The 21,410-nt window shown below is 44.6% G+C and overlaps 1 protein-coding gene across 1 annotated transcript in view; it reads left to right on the plus strand.

Moving 5' to 3' along the window:
- Positions 1–2,864: 2,864 nt before the first annotated feature.
- igl (IQ calmodulin-binding domain containing protein igloo) overlaps positions 2,865–21,410 on the plus strand; it is a 190,448-nt gene continuing 171,902 nt past the window's right edge. The window contains exon 1 of the mRNA XM_089549836.1: positions 2,865–3,569. Coding sequence (XP_089405962.1) covers positions 3,371–3,569 — 199 coding nt within the window. The 5' untranslated portion in view covers positions 2,865–3,370. The remainder of the gene's footprint in view (positions 3,570–21,410) is intronic.

Genomic DNA, 21,410 nt, shown 5'->3' on the forward strand with positions numbered 1-21,410 from the left:
TAAGCGTCTCTTGGCTTATGTATAAATAATGAGCACGGTATTTGTAGCGGGCGAAACAACATGTTTACTGTTTACGTATGCTACTCTTGCCGATTTTTTCTTTCTTTTTTTTTACCATTCCGGAACTTCTGCGGCACGGCCATGAGAGGCACCCTGTCGACCTGACCTTGCGCCGAATGCAGAGACCTCGGCGTCGGTAACGCCCACACTGCTGGCCACTGGCGTCGCTATAGAGATGGACGTGATCTCAGAGAGCGACACACTTTTCCGGCAGAAACTCTCGTAGCGATTGAGGCGCGACCAGACCCGTCTGTCCGACTCTACCAGTGTCACGAAGTGTCGCTCACACGCTTCCCTCCACGCTTTTGTAATCATTCCTTCTATCTGCTCTTTGTTGTTCACAAAGTGATCGTTTCTCTCTTGTGGCCCTCCCGGTACTGATTGGGAACTTTCGTGTACCAATTCCACTCCGCCCCCCCCCCCCCCCCCCCCCCCTTTTTTTTTTCTGGCGAACGACTGCTTGGAGAGCTGCCCGTTTCATTGTCCCAGAAATCATCTGAGGTCACCGAGCGTATGAATCATATTGACTAACGCGAGAAGTGACGTCACGGTTACAAAAACTAGAGTGAAGTCACACACCCCGCTCCTCCTCTTCTCTTTTCCGTTCTCAAGAAGATGTGACGCAACCAGATTCCGCGTATTTTTCTAGCGTGATAAACAAGAAAGAAGCTCCAGTTGCTAATCCCAGGGAGTGGGTAGCTAAGCCGCTTGGAGCGTTTGCCGCACTTTCTATAGTTAAGAAGAGCCGCCACGGTGGCTCAGTGGTTATGGTGCTCGGCTGCTGACCCGAAAGACGCGGGTTCGATCCCGGCCGCGGCGGTTGAATTTCTTTGGAGGCGAAATTCTAGAGGCCCGTGTACTGTGCGATGTCAGTGCACGTTAAAGAACCCCAGGTGGTCGAAATTTCCGGAGCCCTCCACTACGGTGTCCCTCATAGCCTTAGTCGCTTTGGGACGTTAAACCCCATAAACCAACCATAGTTAAGAAGCTTAACACCTAGGGCCCAAAAGAAGATATTCGAAGGTGCGTTGTTTTCTTTCAGAGAGCGTACGGGTTCGTAATGAACAGCGAATAAAAAGAAGGTGATCTTTTTTTTTTCGTATCTCGCAGCTTATTTGTATTGACTTCCTTGATGTTTAAACAAAATATGAAAGATAAGCAGAAAAAAAGCTTGATTTGACAGAACAAAGGTCATATATTAATGCATCTATTTTTTTTTGTCTTACGTGCTTTTGGTATTTCACGTGTCTCCATCCAAAAAAGAGTACGTGTGCATTGACCCTTTAAACCAGCCTGTATCGATAATCACGCAGCCTTTATCATTCGATCTGCACGTCCACTCTCCTTGGAATTGTTAGGCTTCAGCTTTTCTTGTTTTTAGGCTGCATGGCGTGTGCAACTGCTAACAACTTTCTCAGGAGACAGTCACGATGAAAAAAAATACGAAAAAAGAATAAAACTCCTGAATCTCTCCTTGACTTCGTTTCATCATTTTATTCATTTTTTTTCATTTTATCCGCTATGCACCCTGGCCAATCCCCCGCCTCGGGTATGTGCCATTAAGCCGGAGGAGATCATCATCATCATCATCATTTCGTAGGGAAGGGACAACGATAATTCCATTGCATCAATGTTCTCCCGCCCTTTCCTCCCCCTCCAATATTAACGGCAGCGTCTACTTCGAAGTCCACAATGCCCAGACCCAGTTTCATCCCGCTTCTACTCTCCCAGCTGACCTGGGTAATTATATTATCACTGGACATAAAGCGAACGTGGGCGATGTAAGCTCATATGTCATGCAACGCAACCGGCGTCATCTATCGCGAGAAAATCCCACGTACGGTTACCGCTGCGAGAAAGACCATTGATTCAAGCTCATTGAAAAATTCCATGGCTCTCCCATTAGCGCGGTACAAAACGAATAAGCAAAAATGAAAATGAAAGCGTAACCGCTGCGCTCTTTTGTCATCAGGGCGCCGAGCTTCTGGATTTTCCACGAACGATGGCGCAACGATGGAGCAGCGGCCCATTTGCAGCTGACCGTGCCAGCGAGAAGTCGTCGGGAACACAAAGAGCGCGCCGCCTCTAAACCGTACCGAAGCCAACGCGGCGAAACGTGACAAGTAGGAGCGCGCGCAAGCGCCGCGGTGCCGGACCGCCGGCGCCGACCCCGCCGTCGGCGCCACCGCAGCTGCCGCCATGGCCTCAGTAGCCCCGTCCTCGCATGCAGCGCGCTGTTGCTCGGGGGGTCACGTGGTCTGCTCTCCCTCTGGTTTCGGAAGACGCGCTTCCTCTCTCTCTCTTTAACGCTCTCTCTCTCATCGGGCTTGCGCCACCCTCTGCTCCAGCTTATTTATTGCCTTTATTTTTTGCCTTTCGCTTTCCCAATCTGCTGGAGGGCCTCTTCCCTGTCAACCTCTGAGCGCATGCGCGTGCGGGAGGAAAAACGGCCGCACGGGAAAGGAACGTCAGTCCCCGGCTTTCTCTCCCCCTTCTCCGGGATCAGAAACGAAACAAAAGAAAAGCAGTAGGGAGCTCCTCTCGAAATTAAGGGGAGTTAGGCATAAAAAATAGGAAAAGGGAATGGAGAACGGAAGAAGTAATGAAGGGGCGGAAATTCGACTGAAAAAAAAATAAAAGAGGGGAAAAAGGGAGCAGGAACGTATACGATCGGGTGCTGCTGGAGAGAGGAGGTCGAAGCAGAGGCCGGAGAGGGAAGAGATTCGGGAAGAAAGGGGAGGGAAGGCAATGCGAATCAACGGGCCACGGCGGGCCCGAGTTCCTTACGGCCAAGGTTGGCGCTCTCTGGCGGCGGCGTGCGGACGGGCGCGGACCTCAAAGGAGCACGTGGCTTCCAGTAGAGCAGCATCGTCGCGTCGGAGTCCGTCCTGGTGCTGTCCAGCAGGGAAGCTTGTGGTGCTGTGCTTGCGGTGGCGGTGGCGGTGTTGCGAGTGAGTGCGCGACCTAATTAAAAGAAGGTTGGTTCTCACTTCAGCAGGCGGTTCAAAAAAGATCAAAGGGAGTGGAGGATAAATTATGCTCATAGAAACGAGTGGAAGGCCTGGTAACGGCACCGCGTCGAGGTGAAGAAGACTGGCGAGCAGCCGCGAAGAAAAACCCGTCCGTGGATTACCTCAAGCTGAGTCAGAGGTGCGGCACTGATCCGGTTTCTTCCGTCTGTGCGGATTACACGCCCCACCACCGTCACGAGTGGAAGGAGGCTGATCAGAAGGTCACGTGGAGCCTGAACTTCGGCTGTCGTGTTCCTCAGGTGCTTTTTGGTGATCGGCAGCGCTACTACTATAAAGCTATGGGTTGCAATCTGGGGAAAGGATCGCAGCCGGACGACTCTGATGCGCGGGACAAGTCGAACGCGACGTCGCCCCAGACGCCTCCGCCAGGCACTCTGGCAGAGCGGATGGCGGACGGCGCCGCTGGGATGGCCAAGAAAGTCTGCAACGACGTACAACTACGTCTCGGCAAAGCTCCGCAGAAGCCCTCCGAACCAGGTCGGTGCCTGCGCATTTACTTCGTCTTCCCAGAGGGGAAAGAAAGGGGAGAAGAAGGGTGGGGTGGGAAGACACATATTGGGTTTGAAGCCCTCCCGGTTCACGGGGAGGGTCGCGTCTTTGCGTAAGTAACGCACTCGAAGAGAGGATGACATCTGTGCTAAATGCGCCGAGAGACGTATTCACAAGGATCATGGACCAGAACACGTCTGTGCGTAAGGTTTGATTCAAGAGCAACCTCTCCGTTGAGTGGAAATAATTATCATGTGTCCAGGAATGGGTAAGAATGGGGAACTAGAATTGTTACTCGACTATTCTGCTTATTTCAAATTTGACGCTAAAAATGACGCGACTTTTTTTCCACCTTTCGTGGTCTTGCAAAGTACCCGTAAAGACATGTGTGAGACAAAGAAAATGTTCGAATTCTGCCTTTGAAGCGCTCCGGAGGACACAGCGTAGAGTTAGGGACCAAAATCGCGCTCTTGACACGTGATATAAGGAGTAAGGAGGAAGGCTTTAGAAGAAGGAACAGAATTGATGCGTTTTGAGAGGATCCGTTCAAAGAGCTTTTTACACGCATTAATAAAGGGCGATTTATAGTCACTCTTGGTACCTGCTACGTTAATTATGAGCACCAAGAGACCGAAGAGAAACTGCAAGCTCCCGAAGGAGTTGAATTGGAAAAAAATTGGGTCTACGGCTAAGGAAACACATATTAAATGCTCTCGTTCGTGATTCATGATTCATCATACGGGCCGTCCTGCTTCATGCCGCATTGAGTGGTTGGCGTTAAGGGTTCAGTATCGGGCCGCGGAAGAGCCTTGTGGAATAGATTAAGTGATGAATTATGTGCATGACTCTTTGAAAACACTTTTTTTTTCAGTTATGATGTAGATAAATTGTGCAAGAAAAGTGACTGTGCCGTGTAAGTGAGGCATGCGTTGCCGCTCTGACATCCTCGCTTGTCGAGGGAAAGAAGAAAGAACACTCTAGTCAGTGAGTACGCTATAATGAACCCACTCAGTGAAGATTTGCATATTTCAGTAAACACATTCTTTACAGCTGGATAGAACAGAAGGCGTAGTCGGTTTCTGTGACTGCAATAATGCGCTAAATGACCAAACTGCTCTCAGAATTATATTTACACAGGCTAAATGGTCATTTCTGTCGTAGCCGAAATAGCTTTTATAGAGTCTGCAGGTTATTGTACATTTGAGGTTTTTCAATAGCAGGCGTACTGGGTCTCCATACCTGTACTGTAATGGTAGACCCAGCGTATTCCGCATGTGATACCATATGCGAAGTCTTAAAAAAAGAAGTCTTGTTGAATACATTAATCACAGTTATAACTTACTTTACTCGCAGCAGCAAGTTTTACCTCCGGCAGCACCCATATTTTTTGAATGGTAATTTATCGTAGAACACTCACTCACACTTTTGGCGTAATGCAGAACAAGTCAGAGAGTTATTACTGCTTTACATAACTAAAATAATGCAGATCTCGCAGCCGTGAACGAATGAGGATGACCATTCGAGTTCACACCCTTAGGTGACCGCGCGATTCCACTGCCTGGTTTTGTTTGTAAGGGTTTAGCTTTCTTTTGCGCGAGGGTTTCCACTGAGAGGAAGCTTTCGAATAAAAGCTTTGAGGGTGCTTGTGCTACTCGTTTGTTTAGACAGCCTCCCAATGCATGGGTATCTCAAGTACACACTTAAGACCACTTGCTAGCGTTATCGCATTTGATTCACTGAGGACTGCACAAAACCAAGACTATACCACGCACTCACACTGCTGAATGCATGAAATGTAGAAGTATAGTTACATTAGGAAATCGTGAATGTTTCTATTTTGTGGGCTTAGGCTGCTGGTAATAGAACACTGTGCACATGTTTTATCGAATCCTGTTTACTAGATTAAAAAAAAAATGTCGTTTTGCGTGGGAACAATGCAAAACGCGCGTCATGCTGGTGGGCATTTGTTGCGCTTCACGGCGCCGGGTGATGTCGCACTCTACATGTAATATCGCCTATGAAATAATTTTCTTGAGAGTAAGAGTATACAGAATGAAAGTCCTAAGCATCACAAAAGCTATCCTTTCATTCGGTATTTTCAGTCCTTTCACTTGAAAAACGATTGTTCTTCGTTTCGTACGTTACAGACTTCGCTAAGCGTGTAAAAGAGGCTTAAGGCTCACTCGATGTAAAAGAAAATCGCATTAATGCAAGATTCCAGTGCAGCTAAGAAATTTGCAAGGGTTTTCTTTAACTATTATAGATTTTGGTGAATTATCACGTACATAGAAAAAAATACTAGTCATGAGCCACCAACCGTGGATTCACGCACTTTCAAACCGTGATGGTCAGATAACCTCGAAGCAAGAGATCACATGCAGCTCCTAATCCTTGTTTTTTTTTCTTGGCATGGCAGACGTACTTTGTAGGAAGCGGTAGCAAAAACTGGGGAGCTGAAGCACTTTTGAGAGTTTCGGATTAGGTTGGAGAGTTTAGATCGGAGAAGCTTTCACAGATCGTTAACTCGCTGCGAAGGAGCCCTGTACAAATACGTCTCACTTATTTCCATCCTTACTTTGAGCCTATACCTGATTTTTTTCTAGAAAGTCCCCGCTCCGAAAAGAAGCTGCACTTCCGGAACTCCGTACGCTCATTTTTTCAAGAAATTTAATATAAATACGGTACCGAACCTCCGTGAGAAAGGAAAGACTTTATAAGTATATATGTTGAGAAAACTTGCTTGGGCTCGGTTAGAAATATACGCAAAAAATATGAAGACGTTTGTAGCTTAGAACAATTTATTGACATTTCGGCTGCGGGACCGGCATTCGCCAGAAAAAGGCCAGTAATTGTTCTGAGCTACAAACGTCTTCATATTTTTTGCGTATATATATATAAAAATAAAAGACCAGTCCCTGGTCTAAACGTTGAATAAATCTGTTAAGTTTTTCAATGTGACTTCTCCAACTTATATTTTTAATCAGTTGCCTTGAAGATTTTGGTATTCCTTACACACGCGCGCGCGCGCGCACGCACGCGCACACACACACACACACACACACACACACACACACGCACGCACGCACGCACGCACGCACGCACGCACGCACGCACGCACGCACGCACGCACGCACGCACACACACACACACACACACACACACACACACACGCACGCACGCACGCACGCACGCACGCACGCACGCACGCACGCGCACACACACACACACACACACACACACACACACACACACACACACACACACACACACACACACACACACACACACACACACATTCTCTGTGGAAGCGGTTCTTGGGAAAAAAATGGAAACGAGGACCTACACTTAAGCCTTTGGGAAGACACGCAAGCGCATGAAGGATGCTTTTCACACTCGTGAGCAAGGTTTGTATTTCACAGTACCGTGCATTGTTGACAAAGTTTGGGCAGACGCTTGTTACAATCATTAATGCACGAACTTGAAGTCGTTCACTGGTTATTCTTGGATATCGTTGGATGTAGTGGCTGGCCAGACTCGTGCCGACATTGACTATCGGTTCTCATGCGCGAATAGCTTTTTCAGGTTTAGACCTGCCAGAGTTGGCTCGAGCTTTCATAGGCCCTGCATGCTTTTGTCAGGACAAACTATAGCGGCGAAAAACGTTAGCACGAAAAAAGAAAGCTAACTAAACCGCCTTCCCAGCCTTCTCTTCCTTAGTGAAAAATGCGGTGCTTTTCAAAAGGCGACACGGCGCCCTGTGACGCTGGAAAATTGATGTGTACTTGTGCTGTTTATTATTGAGGAACAAAACTCCTTCATTTTTACAGAAAGATTAGGCACATGCCACTCGGCGTATTCACGGGAGAAAAGTTAAAAAAGAAAATACCAGTAAAGAAGCAAAAAAAAAGAATGCCAACTCGAACGCTTTTATGCACTAGATCTCACATGAACAGCAGTGCGTTGAAAGGCAGTCGAAGATATTCCGCTTCGACAAGATGGTAAAATCCATGGCCTGTTTTTCCTAATGCATTCCAGAAGCATTCGTTCTGGAATAAGCTTCTCCACGGGTTTTTGCGGAAGTGCAAGAGTAAATAAAGAAGATAATAACCAGCATCTTTATGCCAGTCCCTTTTACGTCTCTGACAAATTCGGCGGATGCAAATGTACTTGCCCCGCGCTAAATTTAAGCCTTTCCAGGTAACGAATGGTTCGTCCCTGGAGCAAGAAAATGCAGTATTTTTGGAGAATATTATTATCGCTCTGCTTTGAGATTACTGTACTCCCTCTTTTGGTTGTCCATTTTAGTCATTCATATTTGTGCTGTTGTCCTCGTGCAAAACATTTTTTTACTTTGATTTTTAGTGTTTATTGTTATCTATTTTACTAGCGCAACCAGCAGATGATGCGCTGCAGAAAATCTGACCTTGCGATGTCTTACCTTAAAGTCACGCTTTTGTATTTTATACCCTCTGTATCTTTATGTTCCTAATGACACTTTTACTCGGTTTTTAGACAACTGCGTTGATATTTGCCACCTCATAGCCATCCACGTAATGAAAATAATCGTTATTATCATTATTACTGTCACCGTGTTCTCATGTGACTTTAGTGAACCTGACGCTAACTTTTCCAACAGACAATGATTTAGCTTGGTATTTCATTACTGTAGCGAAAATAGACAAATACAGCATAAAGACACAAAACAGTAGTTGGCGAGGACGCTAGCAACTGCCTCCCGAAGCGGATGCCAGACCTACTGCTTGCAAACAGAAGCAAAAAGTGAAAATAAGAAAAGGAGAACAAAATGACTTTCGTCTATCATGCGATTTACCAGCACTGCGCACTAGCGACCGGATTAGGTGTGGAACAAACTTGATTCGCGCGGAAATAACTACTGCTCGGTGGATTTGAGAGTAGAGATTACAGAAAGGAATTCCGCTAATGCTCTTAAGCTCCACAAACCAAATTAAAGGAACACTGTGGTTAACTTTATTCAGTTTTCGTTATCAGCGAAATTTGGTTGCTCGGCTTTTTGTGGGTCTGGTGGCGTTCGGTTGGCAGTCAAGGAGATATTGAAAGCTAAACTTTTCGAAAGAGTTGCCTGTCTGGATAAGTTTGATAGGAGATATCTCGCAGTTTGGTATAAAAAAGAAAGATACATTTATTGCTGAGGAATTTTCAGTTGAAAATAGAGTATTTTTTTTTTACCCGCCAATCGAATAAAACTGATCATGTTAGGTTGCCAGTGTTCATGGGGCTCATATCGATTTGATGCTGGAGTTCGCGTATGAGCTCCGCGCGAGAACCGTGGGAAAAAGTAGCAAGAACCCCTGTGGCAACGGCAGCAGCTCATTTAAGCCGGTCATGATAAACCTGAACGAGCGAATTTAAGCGAACTCTGTGTGCTAGCATCATCACAATTCAGACGTCCTAGATATCCCTGGACACCTTTGTAAAAATTTCTGCTCACTCAAAGCAGTGAGGAATAACCGACGTTCATTTAAAGGCTGTCATGCATTCATGTAGCATGTGACTGACATGCTACATGAATTACAACTTCCTTCACTGTCGAAACGAAGGAAGATCTCCAGGCTAAAATTTCTTTATCTTTTGCGCAATAATCACTTCAACTTAAACACAACCCTCTATTTGCAACAGCGTTCGTGTCGCCCTGTAAGAAGCTCTCACAGTTACCAGGTTACACCCATGATGGCCCGCGTATCAACTGTTTTAAATACTCCTTTTTCCCCAGAACAATAACAGAATGGAATTCCCTGCCTCAGGCCTTTCTGCAAATAGGCAATCTCCCCAAATTTGAAAATTGCTTGTACCGTCACTTACCTGAATAGACATCCCTGTAATTTTGTTTTTCTTTTCATACGTTTTGTTTCCCTACTGCTATTTTATGGTTGTAAGCCAAAATATTTACCCACTAGCGTTTGTACTTTAGGCCTGTATCTGCAGTGCAGGACAGCTGTGTTGCGACGATTGTCGTTTTCAGTTTGACTCTTTGAATTGTGTACTGTTTATACTCGTGGCTGTGTGACTTTAGTTACATATGTATCTGTTTCCACCCTTTAACGGCCTGACGGCTGAGAGTATAAATAAATAAATAAATAAATAAATAAATAAATAAATAAATAAATAAATAAATAAATAAATAAATAAATAAATAAATAAATAAATAAATAAATAAATAAATAAATAAATAAATAAATAAATAAATAAATAAATAAATAAATAAATAAATAAATAAATAAATAAATAAATAAATAAATAAATAAAATCTTCAACAAGAGGTTTGAAAAATAATCTGTCGCTACTGACCTAATGGTGTTAGTTATATCATATTATGCGATGTTGCGTTACGTTGTGATGTGTAATGTTGTGTTTGGTTCTGTTATGTAGTGTTATATAGTGCTATGTGGTGTTATGTCGAGTGCCATATTGTGTTATGTTCTGTTTGGTTATGTTATGTTGTGTTATATTATGTGAAGTTACTTTCCTGAAGTTACATGTGTGCTGTGAGGAACGCGCGATGGGAGGCTCATAAGTATTTCAGTCACCCGGTGCTTCTAAAGTGCACTGCCGTCGCATGGCTCGCTGTCGAAATGCTGCCGCAGCGACCAAGGTTTAAACCCATGACCCTTAGGTCAGAAGCCAAAGCCATTGAGCCACCGCAGCACAGCTTTACTGTTTCTTACCTAACCGAGCTGTTTCTTAAACGAAGTTTTGGAGGAAGTGGCTTGTCGGTTGTCTGAGGCATTTAACCCGCATCTAGATCCAGCGGAAGAAAAGCTCCAACAAGCAGCCGCCACCAAAAAGGCAGTTCCGAGGACCGTGCGTGGTCGTGAGCTGGGGTCAAGCCATAGCGTCTAACTGCATGCTATTCGTATCCGCAGCACAGGCTCCGAACCGGTGAGGTGGAGTGGAGAAAAGTGCTTTGCGAGGAGTCCTGCAATAGTGCGGAGCTGCTTGACATGCTGACGGAGTAGCGGGGTGTCCCATCGCTTCTGTAGGATGAATCGGGCGAGGAAGAAAAGGAATGGAAAGGGAGTGCAGTTCGTGCTTTGAGAGGGCAATTGGGGAGCGCTTCGCTGAATTCCGAAAGGCGCGTTCGTAGCTCGAGTGGCCGGCTCGCTTTCCAGCTCGGTGGTCGGAAGAATTAGCGATTCTATTTCCCGTTTTCGAAACAAACAGGAAATGGGATCCCTCTCACGCTCCTGGATTCCAGTGTGAAGTAATTAATAGTCTCGCAGCGTGGTGTTTTTTTTTTTCTGACTCCATTTTATTTATTTTTGTGCGAAGAATTCGGAGAGCTGGAAGCGACGACCGAAAGACGAGAAAAGGAGCGAGACGTATGCAGCGCGGCCTAAAGCGGAGCGATGTCATGAATCATCGTGACATAATTTGCTATTGGAGCTAATTATTAAGGGGCCTTAAAGTGTGGAAATGACGTGTTTCCTTTACAGCTGCGATGCACGAATTACGGCTATTTTTCTGAGACCACTGAGTAGGTAAATAAAAAGTGATATCATTTTCAGTGCTAGGATACAATAAAACTGTGCAGGACGTCAGCCTCTCAACTTCATACCTGGGGCTAAAATTATGAGCAAGCATTTCTTCGACTGCTTGTTTTTTCCACGGGGGGAAGATGTCAGTGGGATTTTGGTTTTTTTTTGACGCATTACAAAGTTGCGAATATAAAATATAGCTTGTCTAAATAGCTTTATATATTCTCTAAGAAAGCGTACCTAGTAATTTGAACTTCACTGGATATAAAGAACTCCTTTGGGCATATTTTCTAATGTTTCATTTCGTCTTCGCTTTACTTGATCCTATGCCATTGGTCGCTCCTTCCGGTGACGTAGCCCGTGAAGAATGACGTCAGGCTGCTCGTGCCAGAAACGCGGCCATGATGCTATTTACTTGCATACACGTGCTCCATGGCCATTTTGCACTGGCGGACCGGCATCTACACGGACGAATGACGGAGCACGACAAAGTATTTGACGAGACTGACAAGGTTTACCGGCGGTGATTCAGGTTCAGAAAAAAGAAACTGTGCAGTGATAGTGCGACTAGCTTGGTGAGGAACGATCCGTGTGTCTCAGCCGGACTGGATGGGACGCTGGTGAAGAGGTTGTGGTGATGTAGATTGGTTGGTCGCTTATTCCCTCACCTCCTGTTGGTCTCGTCACAATTGACGCCACGACAAAATGAAACAAGGACGAAGGTAAATGTTACAAACTTTAGTCACACCACTGCCGTTAATGACAGCGAGCAAACTTTTTGCCGCTGTGGCACCCAGCAGCACTTCACTCAGAAATCAATCAGTTGGTCAGCGGGCAGGTTGGTCGGTCGGCAAGCTTTCGTATTTTTGGCGTGCAAATGATACCGAAATATTCAAGGAGAATGCTGCTGTTGACATTTTGTTGTAGTCGTGAGTTTCATTTTTCTTTCTTTCTTTCTTTCTTTCTTTCTTTCTTTCTTTCTTTCTTTCTTTCTTTCTTTCTTTCTTTCTTTCTTTCTTTCTTTCTTTCTTTCTTTTTTTCTTTCTTTCTTTCTTTCTTTCTCTCTTTCTGCCTTTCTTTCTTTCTTTCTTTCTTTCTTTCTTTCTTTCTTTCTTTCTTTCTTTCTTTCTTTCTTTCTTTCTTTCTTTCTTTCTTCTTCTTTCTTTCTTTCTTTCTTTCTTTCCTCCTTTCTTTCTTTCTTTCCTTCTTTCTTTCTTCCTTTCTTTCTTTCTCTCTTTCTTTCTTTCTTTCTTTCTGCCTTTCTTTCTTTCTTCCTTTCTTTCTTTCCTTCTTTCTTTCTTTCCTTCTTTCTATCTTGCTTTCTTTCTTTCTTCCTTCCTTCCTTCCTTCCTTCCTTCCTTCCTTCCTTCCTTCCTTCCTTCCTTCCTTCCTTCCTTCCTTCCTTCCTTCCTTCCTTCCTTCCTTCCTTCCTTCCTTCCTTCCTTCCTTCCTTCCTTCCTTCCTTCCTTCCTTCCTTCCTTCCTTCCTTCCTTCCTTCCTTCCTTCCTTCCTAGTGAACCTCCACGATGTGCGCGAGACAGCCTAAGTTTGGCGCCACAAGGACCTGAGTATTGGTGGCAGGAAGCAGAAGCGACCAAGGTTTCTCAGCCTAGGGAGGCAAAAGTGAATGCACGCGGAGAGAGAGAGAGAGAGAGAGAGAAGTGAAGAGGGTAATGGACGATGCGCAAGTGCTCGGCTGCAAAGTGCTGGAAAATTTGCGAAAGCGTATTGTTGCTAAAACAGAAATAATATAAGCATGGAAAGAAAGTGTTCATACTTGCCTTGAATGTGGGTTATATTCCTGCGTTATCTTTTTCACTGCGAAGGTTAAGTTCCTCGGAATTCACGCGGGGCGCTTACATTCTTCTCTGGCACTGAATCTTTCTTTCTCTCTCTCTCTCTTTCTGCCCCCCACTCGTTTCGGTGAAGAAGCTGGTTTTCGACCGCACTTTTAAAAGGGTGTATAAATGAGGCGTGCTTCCAAAGTACCCGAAGAACGGGCGCGGAGTTTTCAAGCCAGAAGTGCGAACATACCGAAAATACCTCGCCCGTGACATTTCGCCCCTGGCGGACACTGATGGTTTGCAGCGATTTGTTGTTGTTTTCTTTTTCTGTTAGCTGTTGTTCTCTGGCCGAGAGTCTCTTTCTCCTGCACGACGAAGCTGCCGAGCCACCAGCCGTCGCGTCAAAGCACGCTCCCAGCATCTGAGCTTACGAGTTCGAAATTCCAGCGGGTACCGAGTTTTTATTTTTGTTTTCTCAACCGTAAAAGCTGGGCGCTCGTTGCCTATACGTTTTTAAAGAGCGAGAAAACGTCGAGTGCATTTCAAAGCTGCCCCTGCCTGGAACTCGTAACGCCAGTTTTATATTTCATCGCGTTTTCAGGGAAGATGCGAGAACAACAAAGAAAATGGCCAGATCGATATATATCCTTTCTGTGAAAGGAATGACCAGAGTTTCGGCGTAAGGAACAAACGTAACTCAGCTTTAATAACAGGCATGCTTGGAACAACATACGGTAGGAGTGCCAGATGCAGTAAAGTACCGGTTAAAGGAACAATAACGATGATGACGTCGACAATAACGCACGACGTGCTCAAGAAAGCAGGCAAATCCTCCTTAAGAAAAATTACAGAGTTAAAGTAAACAAGGGAGATTATTAAATGCTAAACAGGGTGAAAAAAGAAATTTCTTAATGATCTTAAAAACAATGCCGGCGCTTGCTCACACTGACAGGATAGATTAGCGGCCAGAGTTTTTACATCTCGAGCAGACCCTGGTGCTGCACGAGGGGATGTCAGAGCGGTCATCTTATCACATTCTGCCGGTGTGGTTACTTAAAAAAACAACTCAGCGCTGGCCTTTGGGATCTGAAGGCCTCAAACGTCATGACATAATTGCTCTCGAGTGACTTGTGTGATTTGAATAAAATTTGATTTAATACCATGCAACTTGAATTTTAGTAACAGATATGGAATTAAACGTTTGAAAGCTCTAAAAATGACTTAAATTGCCGGAATTTAATGCATTTAAAACTGCTATATGCTATATTACACCTCTCCAGTTTTGGCGCTAAATAAAATTGTATCTTTAGAAAAAAAATTCCATGAATAATCTATATAAAGTGCCTGACAATTTTGTATGCACTTGCAGCTAAAGGAAGAGGCACTCATTTACCTGGCATTAGGTAACTGCCGTCATTTCGTACCTAGAGATTTTTCGCAATACAAGCACAATCACTCTTACTTAATCCACTTATCATAAATAAGAAATGAAGCACCTCTGATAAAGGTAGCTTAGCCATTTTGCCGACACAGCGCCTGGCGTACGGTAAAATAGCGTAGTGCTGGGAGTGCTTGGCACCAGTCGCCGCATGGTAATTGCTAAAGGCTGAGCTAAAAAGGAGGCAGTTTAAGCTGCAGCTTTTCAATGCCTCTATTTCAAGATTGCAGGCCCTTTTTTTGCCGTCATTGTAGTTTCTTCCTTTATAGCTGCCTTAACCACAAAGCTCAAACAACTAACGGATGCTTAACGAGCCAGTGCCGTAGTATTGATAGTATAGTAGCTTTAACGTAGCACAGACGTACTAGTGTAGATATACGCCGATCCAGCGTATATATACGCTATAGTCGGATACAACTTAAGTCTGCAGTGAAGCTCCGCCCACATTCAGCCTCCGCGCACAGAATTCCTCCACGACAAAAAAGTAGACCGTTGCTTAAACGGTTCTTGTTACGTAAACAAGAAGCTTGTCACAAGAAAAAAATTGCGAGCTCTAGAATTGCGAGCTTTAGAATGTTTGTCTATATCAAACAATCCAGGTTGGATTGTTTGATATAGACAAACATTGAAAAGGTGATTTTGTTTACTGTTGCGATTGGCCAGCGGAGTAATACAGGAAGCCGCGGACCGCGGCCCATTGTTAGCAACTGCTGTTTTTTTAAGTTGTATCATCATCATCATCATCATCATCATCATCATCATCATTATTCCAACATCAACATTACAGATGCTGAGGACCGTGAACAAAAAGCCTCTAGTTGGGCTTGACGGGGTTCACGGCCCCTAAAAATCATGGCATTGGCAACAAAACTAGAATACAAACAAAACGCATCAGACATGGGAGGATGTGGCACAAAATCAGGACATAAGCAAAGCAATTACAATATTAGTAGAGTGTTTAATAAAGTATACAATGTACGGTGCAATACAGAAAAAGGTAGAAAGTGCAATTATTGTGGCTATGATATATTTACAAAAAAAAAAAGAGTATTGTGGCTATGAAACAACTCGTTTGTTTAGAAGCGACGGGAGCATATTATGTTATTTATAGTACCTGTTCCTGTTGTTCCTGTTGCACATGCGCTGTGACCAATAAGAAATGCGCATCCGTCATTGCGCATGCGCAAAAGGCATTCGGGTGGTACGGTATACGTCTACTTTACTTTAGTCCATCCGCGCTCTGCCGAAACTCCCTAATAGCAGGAGGTTTCATAATCCTTTTCCCGGCTCCTATGCACTCTGTTCTGAATGCGAATTCAGTCAAGTTGTCATGGTCCCCCTTTTTTACAGATAGAAACCGCGTTTAAGAGAAGCGGCAGCAATTTGCAGAGACCTGTTGAGAAAGGACATAGGCGATAAATGAGCCGTAGAGTAAAAATGAAGGAAGGCTACGAAAGGAAAACGAAAATGCAGCGAACACATTTGAAGACTGACAGAAAAAGGGAAAAGAGCAAAGAAGCCTGAAAAGGCTAAAAGACGCGCGGACAAGGCCAGGCTTTCAAACTTATTCCTTCGCAATTCCTGGTTCGTTCGGTGACGACATCGATTATTGGGTGCTTCAATCGATATGCCTTGCTCCAACTCAGCTTTTAAAGGCTATATTGCTCCATACCCTGTTCCTCGACCTCAATATTAATTTTGCCACTGTTGCGAATATTTTTTTTTGCAAATATCTTTTCCGCGGGTGCTCCTCTGGCTGCTTTTTTAATTTTTTGTCTGGCGCCTCCTTTGATGTCCTTTCGATCGAGTCATTAACTGAAAGCTAGCTAGAACTCATTACGCGACTCTCTAGAGCAGAAACTTGCCTGTAGAATACGGACTATATTCAACTAGTTTTTATGAATTACAAAAGGAGAAGTTAGCGTGAATAACAATGGGCGAAACTACGAGCGGAAAAAATGCGCAGGAGCGTAATGGCGTTTGATGAATATTTCAGGTTGATTACGGACAGTCAAAGGTGTTGGGAAATTGCTCGAGCACGAAAAAAGAGACAGCGAGATGAAATACTTTGCTATTGGCTACACAGGTGTCTCGAACATGGGAAACGATAGAACCCTCACGTAAATAAAACGTCCAGTGTTTGCAGCATGAAGCTATGATGACACTGCAACCTTATACTGCTGCCATTAGCTTGAAAATTGTCCGGATGCCATATACGATGCACATCGCAAACAGTCCGAAATTTATCCCTGCGCTGCTCCTTCATTTTCATCTTGCTTACACTGTCTTATTTTCCCATTTACTTGCCTTCTACTCATTCTATTTTCATTCCGATTAATGTTATGCCTAAGTCACTGTTGCGCGTTACTGAGCTTCATTTGGAATTACAAAACTTATTGCTACGGACAAGTTCCTATGGTTTAGACTAAGAGATGACCCAATACAATCTAATGGCGTGGCTCAATGCGCTCTTAAAACCACCAGATAAGAAGCCCCCCCCCCCCCCCCCCCTCCATTAAATTTGCAGTTGAGAGAGAGTGAGTAATGTTTTATTCGGGTTGCGAACCGTTTCTTTTTTTGGCGCTGGTAGAATACGCGTCAAACCTTTATAGGCAACTGCCAAACAAGGAAAAGAAAAGTTGTTGGGAATGTTTGTAGCAAAATACGAAGGCGTGTAAACATTATTTTTTGCTATTCATATCATTCTTATTCAGTTTCTTTGTTTTCATGGTAACCTTCTTTAATTCTTTATACTTGCATGCTACATGGAGGATGAAGACATACTAAATGAAATATGAAGTTGCGGACAGGCTAAAGAGAATGTAGCTCCCGAGTCTATCTAATACTGTTTGCGAAAATGAGCAGTTTGACTTAATAGAATGCTAGCGACAAAATTTCGTACTGCGCGCATAAGAAACCCGCCTTATAAAGTCCTACATAAGCTCGAAAGAGGTTTGCGTGGATGTCGAAGTACACATGTAGGCACGTGCGTCGTTATTCTTCATGGTTGTGGCATTTCGGGTTTCCGCCAGCCTGCACAGACCATCCCGTAAACAAAAGGGCCGATCTAGGGATCGTTGGGTGCAAAAGCCCTCAAAATGCGGTCACGCAAGCGACCACTTAAAAGACGGAAGCTTGCTCATTTCAGTATCAACGCCCATCCCGAGTAAGACGCCGCTAATGTCCCCCTGGAAACATGTACAGCCCGCAATTCTGTTTCCCAAAGTGAGTTTGTGAAAAGCGAACGCGTTTTAACAGAGAGGAGAGCGTGAGCATGCGCAACAATATTTATATCATCAGACGTCCCACAGAATCGATTCATTGATAAAATGAATTTTATTTATAGTTGGTTCATGAGGTTCAACGTCCCAAAGCAACTCAGACATTGAGTAGCCTATATGACGTAGTCCGCAAATACATAGCGCGAGCGTAATGCGATGTTGCTGGCTGTTCCCTTCTAGTCATTAGCGACGTAGTTGTTGACATTGCTTGGCATCAGTGGGTCACAGAAGATTTGAGAAGCTCAGACCGCGGGGGAATAGAAAGCATTCTTTCTTGAAAAGCATGAGAATTTGGGTTCGTTGGCAGGCGTTGGTGCTGTGTACTTCAGGTTAGGATACAACATGCATGTGGAGAGATGCACACAGGTGATGCAGAAACAATGGACATGATTGTGGAGCAAGTAAATTAAAGCAAGAAGTGGCACACTTATAGCTATGGTGTTATATTTGCTGCTTTAGAGGTCCTTGTGTAGCAATGCAACAGGCCGATGAAAAAGAGAGAGGGAAAGAGTAGAGAGATGTTATAATGCAAATCTGTACATTGGTACAAGTGCGGTGGGAAGTAAATGAAACGTGCTGTTGTCCTGCAACGTTGTTTACGGGTTGCCAGATAAAAACTGGGAGGTATGACATTAGCAAGTTGGTAGTGATGGCTGTTGCAGGCTTCTCGTGGGAACACAAAGTTTCTTCATTTCCACTAGTGAAGGCGTAATTTCTCTCAGAACACCGTGCTCAATTTACTTATAAACGCACCTACATCGGTACGCAGAAACACAATACGCGAGCACTTCTTCCTTGTATTCGTTAAAAAAAAAAAATACAGATCGCACTGCCCAGAGATTATGTTGCTCGGATCGAAGAAACACCAGTGTTTTTTGTTTTGAAGTACGTTAAAGTACAGTGCACTTTATGCGAACTGTTCTCCCGCAAAGACAAAAAGAAAATAGGTCTGTAGCAAGGCATGCACAGTTAGTGTCACGTGGAAGTTAAAAATCAAAGACAGTATTGCATGAAAAGCAACATCATAAAACAAACTTCTCTTTGGCAAGAGCTGGACACAAAGCGAGTAACGAGTTCTGGCCTTCCAACAGCTTATCTTGTTATGGCCGCCATGATGTCATAGCTGATGCCTATGACGTAACGGCTGATAACTAACAAGCAATGTCAGTCCTCGATTCTGTGATCGAAGTATACAAGGCTAACTAATGCCTAAGAGACAAACGATATACTCGCGTAAAGCATTATTACAGACTGTGCCCCTTGATCAAGAGCCCACAAACTCATTTATTTTGACCCCTCCTCCTTCATCATATCAAATTACGTCGAAGAAGACAGTCGCTATAGTTCCAGTTAACCGGATCTGTGAGCCGGTAAGTGCAAACCATGAAGCAAAGAAGCGTCAAATAAACGAAAACCCCCTTCGGCATAACAAAGCGCTGAATCATCACTTACGCATTACGGTACTGGACAACGGCGAAATAGCCCTATGGCAACGAGAAGTCGCCAGAAGAGAGCGCGCGCCTCAATACAGTTGCAATGAGTAAGGGCAAATTTCATTTCTGAGAAGCCATACTGATCTTCGTGCTGCGTAATAACATCTCGTAGTTGTTCCTGTTCGCTAGCAAAAGCTTTCTGCTACCCCCATATAACAGAACTCCCGATAACGTAAGAGGACATAACTTAATCTCCGCGGATAAGGAAACCGAGTATGCATTAAAAAAAATAATACCAAGAAATTACATAAGGCAGATAAATTAAATTTTATACATCAATACCGAAAGGAAGTAGCATCAACACGGCACATCGTAAACTCACTGCGTAGACTTTGCGAAATAAATATGACGCATGGAATATGCTTTGACGTGTACCGACGTTTCCCCTATTCTTAATCAGTGCGGAGTAGAGTTCTGCCTCATAGTAAAAACAAAACTGCTTCTGCTGTAATCTCTGTCGTTTTGTTGGAAAATGAAGTGAAGGGCGATATACAAAAAATAAGTGTAGGCCGCATTTGTGTTATCCTGTTATACACAAGAATTATTCCTGGCTGTATTCTGCTCAACACTCGGTCGATGTGAGTTGTTTCGCTTTAGACGCTCCTATTAATCGCAAGTTTTAGCGTATCAGAGAGGTATACTAAAGTAGGCGCACACAGGATTATGGAATGCTTGCTCGGCACTTACAGAGGCCAGAGCGCAGCCTCGTATTCAGTAATGTGTTATACGTCTGAGCTAATACGATTCCGCATTTCTAAAACTCTCTTAATTTTAGACCGCAGCTGCCGCTAAGGAGCAGCGTGCGTCAGTGAAATCCTGACACGCGCCAACTTCTCGGGCTCTCTAAGAATGCTCCTGCGTGCGTTGGTCGCCATTAGTCGGTCGTTCACGCTGCCAGATTTCACGCAGTAACGTCAACTGCCTGTCCTCATTTGGACCACCTTAGGAAAGCCCAGAGCGTTCTTCGACTCGGCCGCCCTCGCTCGGGCTCTGTGGTCACAGGTGACAGGTGTCACGACACCCTGTTTATTCGAAACAGGGATGGAAAGAATCTGGCAGATTTCATTCGTTATCAGCCATTTGTTGGTATGAAAACAAGATCTAAATATTGCTCAGCCACTCTTCTTTATATATTTACTTGTCACCAATAGGCATAAAATCTGAGCAGAATTCTGGCCTCAAGAGATACGTTCACGTTCAACTCCCGCTGAACAGCGGACCTGTCAACCTTGCCTGCTTGAGGTTGTTGAATGGCTCGGCGAACAAGAAAACAACCTGTCGCAGAACATTCCAGAAAGAAAGGGCATATTTTGAGAGCAGACTACATAACCGTAGAATCACTCGATCTTTGTTGTGATCCCAAGCGAGCAATTTTATGGACTCTGACGAACATATTCAATATAATTAAGCCCGCCTGGCGACCAGGAAATGATAGGTCTCTGTACCGGCGGCGATGCAAAAAGGACACCGCCTCATAAAATAAGCCCCAAAAGCTTCGCGGTAATGTCTTACTCCCACGCAGAGCATAAAACAAAACCAAGATTCTATCCCGGATGTGTGCTCGGGCGCGGGTAAATTTACCGGAGATGGTCAATATGCGCCGCCAGCCTCGGCAGTATATACCACTGTACCAATATGCCAATGCAAACCAACCGACCACACCAGAGAGGAAGTATAAGCGAACCTACCTTAAAAGAAGATAAGGTGTACACCAAAAGGCAATATACCGGTGAGGCAACATACAATAGCCTACGCAGTGCTGAGGTTGACCGGTGCGTGACCTTAACGGTCGTGAGCAGCAGAGTGCAGCAAAAAAGACAACCGTTTCTATACGGGCGAAAGCAGGGAAGCGAAATGTTCGGCGCGCGTGCGAGTGCCATTAACGAGCAGTTGTGTCGCAAAATGAACTCTGGGTTCCGCTGATTCTGCATAACTCTATACTCATACCCGAAAAGCTGCAAGCCTGAAGAGAGGAGCTGTGCCTCGACGCTGTTTCTAACGGCTGGGCACTTCATTTTTTTTTTTTTTTGCTAGCATTCGCTAAAGCTCGGCTAAGCCCTTCAGATAAACTCGACAGGCACCGCTATTGGAGAATGAAATGGCGCAAACACACGTGCACAAAAGAGTATGAGTTCTTTGTGCCGTCCTCTCTGCCTGTTTGGCCTCTGTACTCCCGCTAAGCAGAGACACGAATGCAGCTGTGTGCCTGCATCGAGGCACAGTACGATGCGCCTCGAAATGATCGGAACTAACCTAACCGAGTAGAAATACCAGTCAAGCACGGATTTCGAAGTCGAACTCCATGTAGAACGCACGCAG

This window comes from Amblyomma mixtum, chromosome 6, assembly GCF_055824585.1.
Source record: "Amblyomma mixtum isolate Tamu chromosome 6, ASM5582458v1, whole genome shotgun sequence".
Lineage (NCBI taxonomy): Eukaryota > Metazoa > Arthropoda > Arachnida > Ixodida > Ixodidae > Amblyomma > Amblyomma mixtum.